The sequence below is a fragment of the Stegodyphus dumicola genome, chromosome 4 (assembly GCF_044657685.1).
Source record: "Stegodyphus dumicola isolate Sdum_Otavi_A_Nest chromosome 4, ASM4465768v1".
NCBI lineage: Eukaryota > Metazoa > Arthropoda > Arachnida > Araneae > Eresidae > Stegodyphus > Stegodyphus dumicola.
The window spans coordinates 31694733-31708959 of record NC_140771.1 but is presented as its reverse complement, the minus strand read 5'-3'; the positions used below and the strand labels follow the sequence as shown (position 1 = coordinate 31708959).

Here is a 14227-nt window from a genome sequence, read left to right as displayed (position 1 = left end):
CTATTTTCAACGTGTCAAAACATTAACAAAGCACTCCAGTTTTACATTACATATCCAAGAGAACCAAACGTCACATTTTTCATCATCTGACAATGATGCTAAAAGACATTTGATCTTGGGATACAACTGTAAGTTATACTGCTAAGGTGACCTCTGTGATTGCTCATTGATCTCACTGTGAATGATAATCCTGATATAATGACAACAATTTCATGGTCAACCGAAGACCAAAATATGAAATTTATTCGTATACGAATAGGAAAAAAAGGCGACTGTTGGTGCAGTTCCAAACGTGGTCAATAACTGTTCTCTGATGTAAAAGAGGAAAAGCAGGATCGATAAATAACTAATCATGGTGTGACTCACTGCATTGTATTTAAATTAGGCATGTTATGAAATAATATAAGCAAATTATGAAATAATGCATTAAACTGCGACGTATGTATAAATACGTTTCGAAGTAATTCCATTCGAATATTTTGCTATGGATCGAATAAGAAAGCTTACTAAAAGAAAGCCCCTCGAAGGCAGAAAATGGAAAAGGTAGGCCTTCCATTTACTTTAATAATTATTTGAATGTAAAGGTAGGCCTTCCATTTACTTAATAATTATTTTAATATAAAGGCAAGTCTTCCATTTTCTCTAACAGTTATTTGAGTGCATTACTTGTTATATAATTAAGGATGGCTTCCATATTAAAGATAATTCTCCTTATATGACAATAGAATATTTATCGAAATCTGTATTTTATATAAAGTTTTACAGGCATTATCAAATATATATCAAAATAAGTAAAAATATTAGTTTTTTTATTACATTTGTGTGTTTTGTACAGGTGTATGGATGTGGCTGGGTGTGTGGGGGTGTCAAACAAATGAAAAATAATAAACCCACATTCTTAAAGGAAGCCGAATTCATTCTTAGAATGTTTACGTTAACAACACGAAAGAAGTTACTGGAATTTATTTATCTGTTTTTGGAAGACACCACGACTTGCTGTTTTATTTTGCATTTGTTTACATATCGCCCAAAGCTCTCAGTAAAATGTAAATGTATCTCTAAACCCCAAAACTTTGCCCACCACTTATTGGGGAAAAAAAGAAAAACAAATTGCTGTAAATTCATACCGTACATATCTAACACATAAGCAAAGGGAAAGAGAGGAATTTTATTATTACGCAGTTTATAGCTTATGTCCAAAGTCTAGCCCTTCAATTCGTATTTAATAATTTAAAAACATTTCTTTTATAAAATTCATCAAAAAGATGGGAAATGAGTGAATTACATTGGCTAATTTTCAGACTAAGAATTTCCTTTTCATTCATTTCACAGATATGATATTGCATTTTCTTATTAAAAGATGTAATGTTGTTTTCTATTTAGAATGGAAGTTTTAAAAATTCCTTATTATAGCTGAATATTATTTGCTATTAGTACTCGGAAATATTATTTATAAATTATTTCAAACACCCCTGAAGGTACTGAAAGATAACCTTCTCTTTTTTTATGTTTAGAGTAATGTATTTCTTTTGATCTCTAAATAATGCTTATTCTGATAACAGATCTGAATAATTGTGAACATTATTCTCAACTTTGTCATAGAGAAATCGATAAACCAGCTATTAATTCTCAGCCGCTGACTGAACAAAGCCCGAGGCTGCCATTAAGCATGAAGAATAAGTACAAGTAAATTATTTCCTATCCTTCCAATTAACAAAATAACTTTTACAGAAAGATATATGAGCCTATATATTTAATGATATAAGCATGTTTAAAACAAAAACAAAATATGTTGTTCTTATCTCTTACTAAAGGCTTCTTGTTCACAAAGTAGCTACTACCAATGAAAAAAATTTTAGAGTGCATCATTCTATTTCGTTCTTCGTTTCTTGAAATAATCAATCTTAGATATATATTTCATTTGTTTGTAGAATCATAAGGTTTTATTGAAATAGGAGATGTGAGAAATATGCAATGCCCTTGCAGGGACTCGAACCCTGGACCTCTCGAATACGCGTCGACTATGCTTCCAATTACACCACGAAGACATACAGAAAGAAGGGATAAAATACCTTATATACTGCTCCTTTTAAAGGGCGACTGGGGATTGGACCCATTCGATAAATCCTGGTGGTGACGAATTATCGTCCACTATCTTTTAGTTCGGAAGCCACTTGTAGAGCTATTAAGTTTTTTGAAGCAGGAGACGTGCAAAATGTGCAATGCCTTCGCCGGGACTCCAACCCTGGATTTCACGAATACGCGCTGAGCGTGCTTCCAGTTACATCGCGAAGGTACGCGGAAAGGAGAAAGAAAATACCTTATATGAGTAAAAGCGTTTTATCACAATCAAAACGAACTAATGATGAAAAGTGCTTTGTCTGTGAAAGTCTCACATTGGCCCTATGTCTATTTAGAGAAAACTGTCAGACGCTTGTTACCCTATTATGAAAAAATACTACTTTTTTAGAATACATTTTATAAAATTTTTAAAGAATAAAAAACATTTATCTACTTTTCATACACACACAAACATTCGTATATGTAATAATAAAATTCCATAGTCAAAAATACACTTAAAATTCTAACTGTGTGTTCTTTTCTTTTTTAATGGCGACGGTCTCTTATTTGAAAGTACGTGGAATTAAATCCACAGCCCCGTAGTCAAGTTGTTTTGCCCGCTTTTTCTACACGTACAGTTATAGAATGTTCTGGAGATATTTAAAGCGAACTTTAATGGCTGACGAGGCTGACGTCATTTCTTGGAAGCTCCGCCTTTCCAGAGGCTATAAAACGACTCGCAAAGGAAAATCGGGGTCTTTTCTTTAATGTAACGATGCAGTAAAATTCATACAAAAAGTTGTTAGTAATTCTTTCTTATTTACTCCGGAGATCAGATTTTTGTAATTGCTATTTCTCCTGAATAATAATAAACGGATCCCGTTTTTTAAACTTATCGTCTGATACTTTTGAGCTACAACTACAACTACCTCATTTTAGCTTAGACTTCGAATAAAATTGCTGTTTTGCCTAAATTTAAATTTTACATTTGAATTAAAATTTTTACTATTTTACATACATATTTCTCTTCCAATTTGAAATGTATGACTCTTATTATTTGTTTTCATGTGTCACTCATAGTTCTTTGATGAATGAGCATATTTTGATAAATCATTACTTTTTAAGCAGGTAAATATGAGAATTTTGAAAATTTTTCCACGATATATTTTATTTGCAGAAGATACTACATGTTGACAAGATGGTTTCGGTCTAAGGCCGGCAGCGTCTATCAAAAGGGCTTAGAGTCATCAACTAGTCACCATTGGTTATAAAGACAGTCGCAACCGCTTTGTTTAGTACACTACGCATGTTAAAAATTTGAGGGCTTTGTTATAAAGCGTCGAGGGAGGGAAAAAGAAACTGAAATGATACTATTGGGATATTGCTTACTGAGCTGCCACGTTCCTTATGCATACATTAGCAAAAGAAAACTGTAGCTACACTTATATACTATTATTTAGATGCTACTATATTTATATTATGATATGCACTGTTATTTACATGGCCATAAAACCTGGCAGTATGTACTATATCGACTTAGAGCATACTGCAGAAAATTAATAACGATACTATTCTGTAGCGCTACTATTAACAAATAGTAATTACATGTAAACAGTTATAAACAATACCGTCATTTGTTGTTGCTATTGTTAACATTACTTGAATAATAATTCACAAGAAAGCATTGTGTATTTTTAATTATACAATATAAGTGCGTGCGTATACATAGAAGATACTGAAAAATTCAAAAGTTAACATCTTTTTCACGGAGTTTTCATGACGAGAAAAACCGCTGAGCAATTGAACAATTGAGTAAATTGAGCAATTTTCATCAACTTTGCACGCAAATTTTCAATTCTCCCGTTTTGGTGAATCCCCTTTTTAATTTTAAGTAGGAAATTCCATCTGATATTTGTCTGTGTTATTATTTAATTTTATCATAAAGCAACATTAAAATAAATATAAGGATATTTTTACATATTTAAAAAGTTCAGCTGCATGGAAATTTTAAGGTTAGAATAATAAAATTTGAACAGGCAAGAGAACGAATGGCAACCGTATTTCTTCTAACAAGTAGACCCTTTTATATGGCGTCTGATTTTATAGTAATATCTTATGGTATTACCTTTTTATCTTTAATGTATGGACGAATATTCTACCATCATTATTATTTGCTCTAATAAATTATTTAAAAAAATAGCTGCGCTCAAAGTAATTGAAATAAAACAAATATTATGCGAAATCTGCAAAATAATTAATTTAGATAGTTTTTTATGTGCCTGTTATAAATTTAGTACGTAAATTGCAAAAGGATGCTAGTGTTTTTTTTAGAAATATTTACCTTTTAAAAATCTAGTAAATTAATCGAGAGCTTTGAGACTTTTAAGGATGTTTACATTTACTAAAAGTAGCAATTCAATCAAGTTAAAAAGTACTCCCTAATTTAGCATTTGGGAAAGCTTGTGCTTTGTTGAATTTTTCACAAATTTCACAGAACTTTAAAATTTCTATACGTATTTATCTCAGATTTCAAAGAGAATTCAAACGGAATTGCTTGATGCAGACTGAAATATCGAAGAAACATCAAATATGACCCAAATATTCATGTTTTAGCATTTTCAAATTTTAAAAAAACCTATCTGACTTTTCTAAAAAAATTAAATCGAATTTTTTATTTTCCCCTATTAATGCAATCATATTTATTAAAAATTTATGCTCTTAATAAAATATAAAGTACACTGTGCTCACTTTGGAGGTATCGATAATTTTGAGAGTTTTCTGGATGCCTGGCCTCCTTGTTTTTCGGACTTAAATCCGTGTAACTTGTGATTACCAAGATTCCTGAAGCATTGTGTCGATCTAAGAAGCATACGGACTCTCCATGAATTGAAAACAAGCATAACAGGCTATGTTACTACGGCATGCAAGGAAACGCAAGGGGAATAAGAAAAACAGAAAAGGTTCACAAATTTAAATGATTATTTGTAAAAATAAATGAAACCCTACAGGTACTACACATTCAAACTCATCTTCTACATTCAAACACAATAAGTGCGAAATAGTCACCAATGAAAGTTTACTTTAGAATTAGAGAATAATACTTGCATCAAGCTCACAAAATCATATGCGATTTATAGGCATGGTGGATATACAGGAAAAATAGTTAGGGGTCATCAATCTAGAACAGAAGGTTCTGTATTTCCAGTAGTATAGCTTGCGTATACTTTTCAAATGTGAGTTATAGACACTTATACATGTTTACATACGGCATAACTTGTGCACATGCAGTATATCATATGTATACATCTTAAATGCTAACTTCTGTATATATGCAGTATAACTTGTATCTATTGCTTAGAATCGGATTATAGACCTTATAAAAACACCCAAAACAGAGCCGTTCAAAATAAGGTAAGGAATTTTAAGGAAACAGTTTCATTGCCGGAGGTAGAAAGTTTTTCTGAATAATTAGCATATTTTTTCGCGTACTAATTTTATTATCCGAAAATAAACTAATTTGAACTAATTTTATCGTCCTAATTTAACAATTATATCGTCCGAAAATCGACAGGGAAAAATGTTCCGAGTCATTTAATTTCCAAAGCATGCGGTTACAGTAAGAACATAGCAAATGAAAGTACTAGTCATGGATAAACGACTGGTAACTATCACAATATTATATCTTTAAAAGGAAACCTTCATTCCAATAACAATACGTAGTAACGCTAACAATAGAATATCTGACACATATTGAGCTCATATCTGACAATAACAGAGCCGTACCCGACTCATTTACCTTGTAAAGCTTGAGGGGCACTTCACAAGAATGAGCCTCAACCTCAGTCCCAAAGAGAAACATAAAAAGAACGAAGGAGAAGTGACGAACAAAACACTCGAATTTCGAAAAATTGAACACATCAGCAGCAGATAAGACTGCAATCAGTTGAAATGTAATAATAGAAGTAAGTTGAAATCACGTGTGTTAAAAGTTTCTTAAATGTGATAACACCCGCCACGTCTAGATAACTTGACGAAGAATATGCACAAAATAAATTTCAAATAATAAATGCAAGAGGAATAAAAATGGTTGAAATGGAAATATAAAAATTCAAATACAGACTGAATACATTGAATAAAAATAAAAACAATCAAGAAAATAAAATTTACCATAAAATAGCTTTCAAAGGAAAAACTATGTATAGTAGTAGAAGAAGAAATTTCTGGGAATATTTTTAAAATTCTCCGAACCTAACGCTAAAACGTTAGGGAGAAAACTCGTGAGGAAATATGGTACGTAAAATAACCTATCATTTTATGCAGTCCCTATTCAGAAAAAATTCAGAGCAATAAGCAAATGTTTATCAAAACAAAAGTTACACATTGCATTTGCTTCCGAAATAAGAACAATTAAATAGTTACAAGGTCACCTTACATTTATCAGTTTTCGCCTTACATTTATCAGTGTGACATGTCAGCGTGTTGCTGAAATGAGTGTTTTCTAAGAACGGGGCTTTTGAATAAAATTTTATAACCTCCTAGGTTCAGTACACTTGTGTAAAAAATTAAGAAAATAAACTCTTTATTTGTTCATTTTTTTCTTTTTTCGAATTTCTCAAGAAGTGCTAGACAGAATTTAATGAAATTTGGTAAGGGTACAGAATAATACAAAAAAGCAATTTATATGTACTCATGAGGGACACGAGTAATAAAAGCAGGAATGTCCAAAACTAATGCGCCAGGCGGAGCAAAAGCTGAGATAAGTAGAGGATATATAGTCTCATCTAACATACACACTGGTCGTACAGCGAATGGTCACATATGACGTCTTTTAACAAGACAAACTCTCATCCTCTATTACTAACCTCTAGACAGGACTTTCGGTTCCACAATATTTTGAGTGCCTCCATGGTGCAAAAACAATATGAGCTTACAAACAAACATCCATGAATCCGAATTCGAACTCGGGTCCAAGGAACCCGGGTCCGCTCCATGCGAACCCCAAATGAGTATTCATAGTACCTGCGATTAGTAGAAGAACGAGAGCGGCAGTGAAACAGGATAATAATAACATCATGATGATATTAGTAAGGCTACTGTACTGCTCTGTAATCAACCTTTTAGATGGCTTTCCTTACGATGTCGGTGGACAAAATTCCGATAGTCTTTGGTTGACAAATTATACTTGAGCTCATCGGAGAAGAAAATTTGTTTCCATATACGGTCCTAATGTCTTCGTTCTTGCATTGGTGGTAGAAAGTCAGAGGAAGTTTCAAAACCGGACGCTAAGATACAAACTAAGAAATTACCGACGATATTTCTATACAGAAATTGTCGACGAAAAGAGTGACCAGACATCGCCTCATGAGTCACTGTGGACCATTGTTACGCTAATCTGTAGAAGCTGCTAAGCGGTCACCATCATGTGTACCATGTGTTTATTTTCTAGTTTTGTGATGCCTGTATATGCACCAGTCGCCTTACATCGATGCGTCAAAATGTCTTTCGTCTATTGTACACGCCTTTTTGCACTAGCTTTCCTTCAACATGCGCTATTGTGTTTCAGTGTGTGCTGCGGTACGAGAAACCGCCTTTTTTTTACTCTACGACTCTTTCTTTCTCTTCAAGAATCCATAAGTTCTTCATAATGTTGTCTCGCTTTACGTTGAATAATGCTTATATTTTGTCAGTGCAACAAATGAAGACTTATTCTTACCGACTGAAATTTGCTTATTGCAGCTCTCTTACAGAAACTAAACGGCGCGCCAAATTTCGGGTAAATCTGGTAACATTTTCTTGGAATTGCAAGTTCTCTGGATTGCAGAGTGAAAAATAAATTAAAGAAATGTACTGGCTCGCGGGTATGTCTGAATATTTTAATTCTGGGTAATAAAAATTAAATAGGACTATATAAGAATTCCAAAAAAGAGATCTTACCATAGCTTTTCTCAACACCGGTCCCTGGAATATAAGTGAGAACTAGTAGAGGCGTTGAAAGGAAGAGTGGTAAAATTTGAAAGAAAGTGGAGTGAATATATTCGTGTATGATAAAATACACGTAATGTGTATGTAGAGTTGTCTGACGCATGAATGTTATCCTCATTTCAAGAATAAAAAAATTAAAAAACATTGTGTTAGTTCACACGAAACAATGCGGTTGTGAAATTTGAGCAAAATAATAGTGGATTCTATCCCTAGGAATTCTTCTCCCAGATTAGGATGACGGAGAGAAGGCATGATGTCACTGCAAGCTCTGTACTGGGTGCGCCTCTTGCAAACACCATTTGTTATCCTTGTACGAGTACATTCAAGAAACTAGAATTAACGTAACAAACAACCCCTAAATACCTTTTTCTTCCCTCTTAAGATCAAGATGGTTGTTTCTTGACCGTAGGAGAAATATTGCATAATTAGATGATAACTGAGTAAATCTCCATCATATTTCTTTCTTCATCTTTGCCTCCCCAAAATGTTGACTATAAACTGAGGAGATAAAAGATGTCTTTTCACAAATGACATTGAGCTTTGGATTCCTTACTTTAAAAGCTCGATATATAAACTTTCGGTGTAGAAATCCGCAGATATCAAACGCCAGACGATTTTTTCTTTTAAAGAATAATCACGATTTGCAATCCGGAACTCCGGAACGGGAATCAAAGGTCTAAACGATAGCTATTGTTCGCTTTCTCAAGAGCTAAGATTTTAAAACCAGATTGCTGTAAGATTTTACTATACTGACTTACTCTATTTTAGACAAGAAGCAAAACGATATAGTCGGTGACAATTTCTAGTATGTTCAAAAATCCCACAGCAGAAATGTTTAGAATTTTGAATAAACAAGACGATATGAAATATGAATTTAAATGGAAATTCCAAACAGTCAGAGCAGGATCTGAGATAATATCTCCTCCTAAAAGTCCAACCGAAAGAGTGCCTGTTACAAATATTGCCATTTTTCCAAGGTAAATATATTTGCATTGTAAAATTATTTTCATTTTTTATATAATATTTTTACCGATTTTTAATTAGGTTGGCTTCTTTTATTGGCTTGTTTAGGTCAAATATTCAAATCAACTTCGACTTCCTTCTGCTTAGTCCATTTCCTTGACATTTTGTACACATATATATTTGCGACATCAATTCAATATTTCATACTGATTTTTTTAAAAATTTGATAAAGATTTATTTAATGTTAATTTTACTTACGTATCCATAATTAATGATCAAATTAATTATTGCAGAGTTTCGACTTTTGCATCATTGAACTGATCGCAAAATACTTCTTTCAACTGAAGCTTCTTTAGAATTTCTAATATAATTTTCAGATTAAAAATTTTTTTTAAACTACCATGCAAGTGCTAACAATGAAAAATTGTTAATCAATTTATTTAATTCGTTATTGTTAAGACCTTGAAAGAAAGGCTACTCCACTTATTTCATAGTCAGAAGGCAGAAGATTTCATTAGAAAGAATAGTTTTAATATATTCATATGCAGTGAGTTTTGTTCTTTATTAGACTATGTAGCAAAATATCTACGCACCACGAAAATGCAATGGAACGCAAGGATACATGACATGCAAATACCCTAAGCCCAGCTATGCACATCATTAAACATGCATAGTGTGTGTACTGCGCATAGGAAGGAGAAATCCGACAGGTAGAAATGACCAAGTACTCGTCTGCCCTGTAAATTTGTACCGATTTCATGGTAGAACTGTTGGCGTTCTCAAGAAGTGTGCCTCAGTAACCTGAACGATGAAGTCGCATATAACTGAGACAGTTCTTGAAAAGACTCTTCATCGCCTTTCGGAAAACACAGGGGGTCATGTCGCCGCATCGCCAGAAACGGTGAAATAGTGAGACAATGCTGTCAACAGTGACTTTATCCATCAGCGGACAGTGCGCCATCCATCAATGGACGGAGGGCCGTGACAGAACGTTGGGGTCAAATTGACGCACGGACGAAGTCATCATGAACATTGCCACACCGCACCGCAACACTTTCTATCATTCAGTATTGGATGATGAATGAAGAAGGGTAGACTGCATTTTCAATGCCCCTTATGACGTCTATTATTAATGAATGTCATCACCCAAACCGTGTACTGTGCTGTTGCTTCCGCGCTCGGGAAACTGTAACGGATTGAAGATGTACTGTTTTCGGCAATAAAAATGCTGCTAACCTAATGTCTTTGCGATGCGGCTTACTTCTATCATCCCTGGTGTTACAGAGGGGAAGGGATGCTATTGCGTATGATACCCGTCATGTTTAGTCACACTGAGACCACCCTATTTGGTCGACGTCATGTCGACGATATCCTGAGGCTTACTGTAATACCCTTGCTGTCGGATCTACATGGTCATAATTTTGAACATAACACACATCCGCATGCAGTACACGTGATTGTGAAGTTCTTGCGCAAAGTGGCGCTTTTCCATGGTTGGTACGATCGCCCGACATCTTCCCCATTGGAACAATGGCAATTTTTCGGCTATCAGCTCCAGCTGTCGCAAAATGTGTCTGACGTGGCTGCGTGATTACACAGAATCTGTTGGGACATCCTTCAGAACAACTTTAGACGTTCGTATGTCGTATGTGTCCATGATAATCCATAGTTCCGCATACACTTAATGCTCTGAACAGATTTACGTGATATTAATCCGTGAAGATTCTGGATCGTTCGTACTGCAGTAGATGATGACGCTGACGCTCCAGTTGTTATACCATATTCTCCTCATTGCATCCCTCACATCTTTACCCGGTTTATTTATCCACTTCTCTTTCTAAGATAATAATAATAATAAATCCACGCAACGTTTAGATTCTTTTAATTCATTTTTACATTTATTTTTTGCATTCATTTTTTATTCATTTAATTTACAGAAAGTTTGTCTTTTGAGAAATAAAATTAGAAAATAACACTATATATGTAATCAAGAGATAATAATTAAATCAAAAAATGGTGGCTAACGTGCTAAGAGGAAGAACAAAAGTCAAAATTGAAACATAAAACAATAAACTCAATAAAATAAAATAAAAATAATAATACTATAATAAATAGTTGAAAATTCTTTGCTCTTTTTCAAGGAGCGGCCGAAAAATTTTCAACCAGCTACTTTTCTGAATTTATTTGAATGATCATGAAAACAAAATTCATGAAATAATTCAAAAGCACAAAAAAAAGAACGAGTTGAGTTGTATGGACTGTCAGATAAAAACCAAACATTCTATTACTGAATTGAATTGTAAAAATGTTGCCTGTAAGAATGGAAAAAGCGGAAAGTGTAATCACAGTGATCGAATTTATTAAATTTAAATAGAGAAATCAAATTTTTTAATTGTGAAAAAATAAAATGAATTAAAATTATAATTAAATTATATTGTATATAATTCTTTAATTTTTTATTTGAAAGTAATTAGATAAATTTGTAGTGTAGAAAAAGAAAAACTGAATATTTTAATGAGAGTAATACTGAATTTAATAAAAGTAGCACTTAATTTTAATTTTTAAGAATTAAAAATGAGAAGTAATTTTATTTAATGGGGAGAAAGTTGTAAAAGCGAAAAAGGTAAGTAACAGTTAAATATTTTATCTATTTTGAGTATAATTGGGCAAGCATAGAAATGGCTATTTTTTAGTATTAATAGAGACAGAGGGACTATTTACGTATTTACAACTGTTACGCATCATGCAAATACAGGGTTCATAGCCACATTTTAATTAAAAAAATAAGCACCTATAAGCACTTTTCAAGCACATTTTAAGGAAAAAATAAGCACCTGTCTAATTACATTATACACAACTGCATAACCTTAAAAGAAAAATTAGACTTGTAATTTAAAATATGAGCAATGCAATATTTATTACGAGAATGAGCATTACCTCAATAATGGAAAACAATTAACTTTTTTTTTTTTTTTTTAATTTTAAATGACAGTTCAATTTACAGAATTAGTTTACAATGAGAGAAAAAAACTATGCAGAACTAAACTATATTACAAAATTTAATGATATTTCAGTTGAAAATATAGAAAATAAATAATAATAAGCCATATTAATTGTATTCGTTTGGCACCTAATAATAAATACAATTTATTTTTCCACTCATATTAATATTTAAATAATTTAACTTAAATCAAAATTCTGAACATTTTCTAAATTTTCATTCCATAACAGTTTTCCCTTAACATATATCCCAAACAAAGTAATTTAAGTAAAAAAGAGGCACATTTCTGAAATCAGAAGACGGGAAATTGCTTCATGCAGTCATCCTTTAACAGTAAAAGCTTAACTAACCCGCATACTCGGAAATTCCCGAATATTCCGGATAGTAACTGGAAAAAGAGGAGTGGGGGGAGACTGTAGCCGTTCTTTAGATTTAAATTTAAGCTAAATAAATGATTTTGACATTTCGATATGTGCATCATATAAAAACCAACGGAACTGAGAAATATTCTGCTTAGAAAGCACAGTAAAACTCTTTTAAGTGTTCATAAACAAATCTCAGACTGAACATCAAAATTAATTATCAATGCAAAATACCGCAAACGTTATTGCGCAATACGTGCGGCGTAATTCTTCCATATGTGATATTACGCAATCGGAATCAACACCTGCCGGTATTCGGAGAATAAAGAACTAAATAAAGGAAAAGAAAGAGACTTACTAATCTGGGGTGTTTCTGATTCTAACTTTCAACAGACTGTATTAAATTTCCGGAATAGAATCAGTCTTCGCTTGGGTTGGGTAGACTGCAAAACTTATAGTCCTATTCAATCCAGATTGGACAGTGACAAAAAAAAAGTCCGCTGCTTCAATATTAGAGATTTTGCAGAGAAACTCCCAAGCTCCATACTGTATGATGTATTGGCAAAGAAAATGAAATTATTTTGACTAATCTGTGTAAAAACACACCCATTTTTGGAAGTTTATCTATACTTCAGCAGTTACTGCAACTATATTATTATAAATATTCATACACGTGCTCATAATATAAGCATAACGATCACAATAAACACGAATATGAACTGACCACGCGGAACAAGAATGCAAATTATTAAAATCTTGATAGAAATTCAAACATGTGTAGTATTTGAGTGGGAGGAAAAGAATACCAAATGTACCGGAATTTTCTACCGTTTTCGCAATTCTTTGGCCAATAGAAAGACCGTTTGGCCAATAGAAAGACTGTCTGTACTCTCGCGCGGACCATAGGTTACATTAATGCAGAGGAAGAGGGGGGAAAAGCAATTTCCGGAAGTATGATTCACCATCTGACGTTGCATATAAGGAAAAAAAGTTCTTTATTTAGTTTCGGCTTTGATACGGAGGAAAAATGCGCGTTCATTAAAAACAAAGGATTAAAACAAAAGCACTAAAAGCAAAAAATAAGCACTAAAAACAAAAAAAATAAGGGCTTTAAAGAAAAAGTAAGCACCTATAAGAGCCTTTATATTTTATTTTCAAATATAAGGACTTATAAGCACTTGTAAGGACCGCTACGAACCCTGAAATACCTTCAGCTTTGATTTAAGTACTTCCTATTATACATAACAAGAAAAATTAAAACGTCTAAATGTGCAATTTTTGAAAACGTTGTAGCGTCATTAAGTTATTTCGAAACAGAAGAGATGAAAAATGAGCAACGCCTTCCCCGGGAATCGAACCACGGGCCTCTCGAACACGCGCCGAGTGTGCTACATTACACTATGAAGGCATGCTAAGAAGGCGGGAGAAATACCTTATAAAGTAAGTTATTAAATTAAGAATTTGTAGTATTTGGGTATTATTTATAAGTATTATTAATGAATGTAATTTTGAGAAATTAAATTTCGGTCGTCAGCATCAGTGCAAAAAGTTTGAATCCTCAGAATCTGATTTAGTCACAACTGAACTCAATTTTAGAAGAACGTTTCAAAAAATTTTCATTCTTTTTATTTTGGAAACAGCAAAAAAGCTGCATTTTCATGCAAAATAAATGGGGAAAAATAACTTATTGGTAAAATATCAATAGCAAAAAAAATGAAGTTACTATTAACCTCTTAATTTTTGCATTTCTACTATGCATCTAATCACTATAATATATTTTAAAATAAGGCTTAACAACCCGAAGTTTTTTTTTTTCATAATGCCGTGCAGCAAGATCGTTGTAAAAAACAGACAAATT

The 14227-nt window shown here is 32.9% G+C and overlaps 1 protein-coding gene across 4 annotated transcripts in view; it reads left to right on the top strand.

Moving 5' to 3' along the window:
• Positions 1-469: 469 nt before the first annotated feature.
• Positions 470-14227, top strand: part of LOC118196381 (SEC14-like protein 2) — a 208552-nt gene continuing 194794 nt past the window's right edge. For 2 of the 4 annotated variants that reach the window (XM_085814681.1, XM_085814680.1), the window contains exon 1: positions 470-543. In XM_085814681.1, coding sequence (XP_085670807.1) covers positions 485-543 — 59 coding nt within the window. In that variant the 5' untranslated portion in view covers positions 470-484. Of the gene's footprint in view, positions 544-8825; positions 9021-14227 lie in introns of those variants that run through there. The other 2 variants (XM_085814679.1, XM_085814678.1) reach the window with 1 other exon arrangement.